This window comes from Saprolegnia parasitica (assembly GCF_000151545.1).
Source record: "Saprolegnia parasitica CBS 223.65 unplaced genomic scaffold supercont2.568, whole genome shotgun sequence".
Taxonomy (NCBI): Eukaryota; Oomycota; class Saprolegniomycetes; order Saprolegniales; family Saprolegniaceae; genus Saprolegnia; species Saprolegnia parasitica.
Window position 1 is genome coordinate 1 of NW_012156962.1, and position 1489 is coordinate 1489.

General features: G+C 60.1%; 1 protein-coding gene across 1 annotated transcript; it reads right to left on the bottom strand.

Annotated features, from left to right (window-relative positions):
• Nucleotides 1-547: 547 nt before the first annotated feature.
• Nucleotides 548-1427, bottom strand: SPRG_17223 (hypothetical protein; the record flags this gene model as incomplete). The annotated part of the gene is made up of 1 exon (XM_012356739.1): nucleotides 548-1427. A coding segment is annotated over one exon (880 nt), but the record flags the coding sequence as incomplete, so codon positions are not given.
• Nucleotides 1428-1489: the final 62 nt, after the last annotated feature.

The window sequence follows — 1489 nt, forward strand, 5'->3', positions numbered from 1 at the left end:
TTGCGCGCAGCGTAGGCTGCAATCTTGAGCTGGAGGAGCCGTGCCATCTCGGCGATCTCGGCGGCTACGCCACCCATGACTCTGCCACCTGGCGCCGTAGCGACGACTGTACCTTCCGTGTCGGCCGTATTGACGGCCACGACGTGGGCGAAGAGGTCGACCGTGGCGCCGACCTGCGCATGCAAGTCTCTACAAGGAGTATTGACGCATATGGATTTCAGTTGGACATACTGGAACACGTCGTTGAATGGTGGTGCTCCGTCAGCGCGCACAGCGACCTTGCTGGTCGAGGCCGCCACGCCGTGACGAAGGGTGGGAGGTCCCTCTAAACACACAAGTCTTCTACCTTGGTCCACAGGATACGTTGAAGTGTACCGAGAAGATCATCGTGGCCATGAACGAAATGACTCAGTGATGCGTTCATGAGGTCGATGCTTTCGCTGGACGACATGACCGATGCGTGGCTTGGCGTTCGAGGTGACGTGCCAGCATCATCCAGGCCTAGTCGAGTGCTGTGATGACTGACGTTCAAAGGAGGACAAGACACCGAGATCATGTCCATGCACAAAGTGACTGAGCGAGACGTTGGTGAGGTCGATGCTGCTGCTGGAGGACGTCACGGCGGCTCGTACGGATGGCGCTGGGTCGCCTGTCACCGCGGCGCATGTTTTAGGCGACAACGGATGGTGCCCGGCCACAAACGTGCTCAGGGACATGTTGACGGGGAGCTCGATGCTTGCTGCTACAGTGTCGGTCGGCTGGTACCCCGAGGTAAACTCACTCAAAGAGATGTTGCCGAGGTTCAGACTTGCGCTCGTCTCGACACTGCGGCGGTTGTAGCCTGCCGTGAAGGCACTGAAGGAGGATGTCGTTGGGTCGAGGCTCTGAGAGACCCGCGGTGACGCGGTCCTTGGTGCGTGGCCCGCGACAAATGTACTCAGCGATACGTCGCACATGTCCATGCTCGCCGAGACGGCTGTCGGCGCGGCGTCATAGCCCGTGACGTAGCGACTGAGAGACGACGTCACGTCCATGCTATCGCAGACACTTGGCTGCGCCGAGGGCCCAACGTCTTGGTGGTACCCTGTCGTGAAGACACTGAGCGACACGTCCGTCGGCGTTGTGTCGACGCTCGTCGCTGGGGTCGCGTCTCGGCGGATGTCTGGTGACGGGGCGTGATACCCGGCAGTAAACGTGCTCAAGGACACGTTACTTGGCGTTAAATCAACGCTGGCTGTCATGGGCATCGCGTCACCGTCCAGAAACCGACTCAACGACACATTGACCGGCGTGGCATCCATGCTCTGCGACGTTTCTACTGGCGGTGGCGGCGTGGGCTCGGCCTGTAGCTTGTGGCCCGCAATGAATTGGCTCAACGACACGTCTGTCGGTGTCATATCGAGGCTGATCGAGACACGAGGCACCATTGGTGGCGGCGGACTGGGGAGTGGAACCACCTTGACATCGACCGAGTGGACGTCGAGCGACT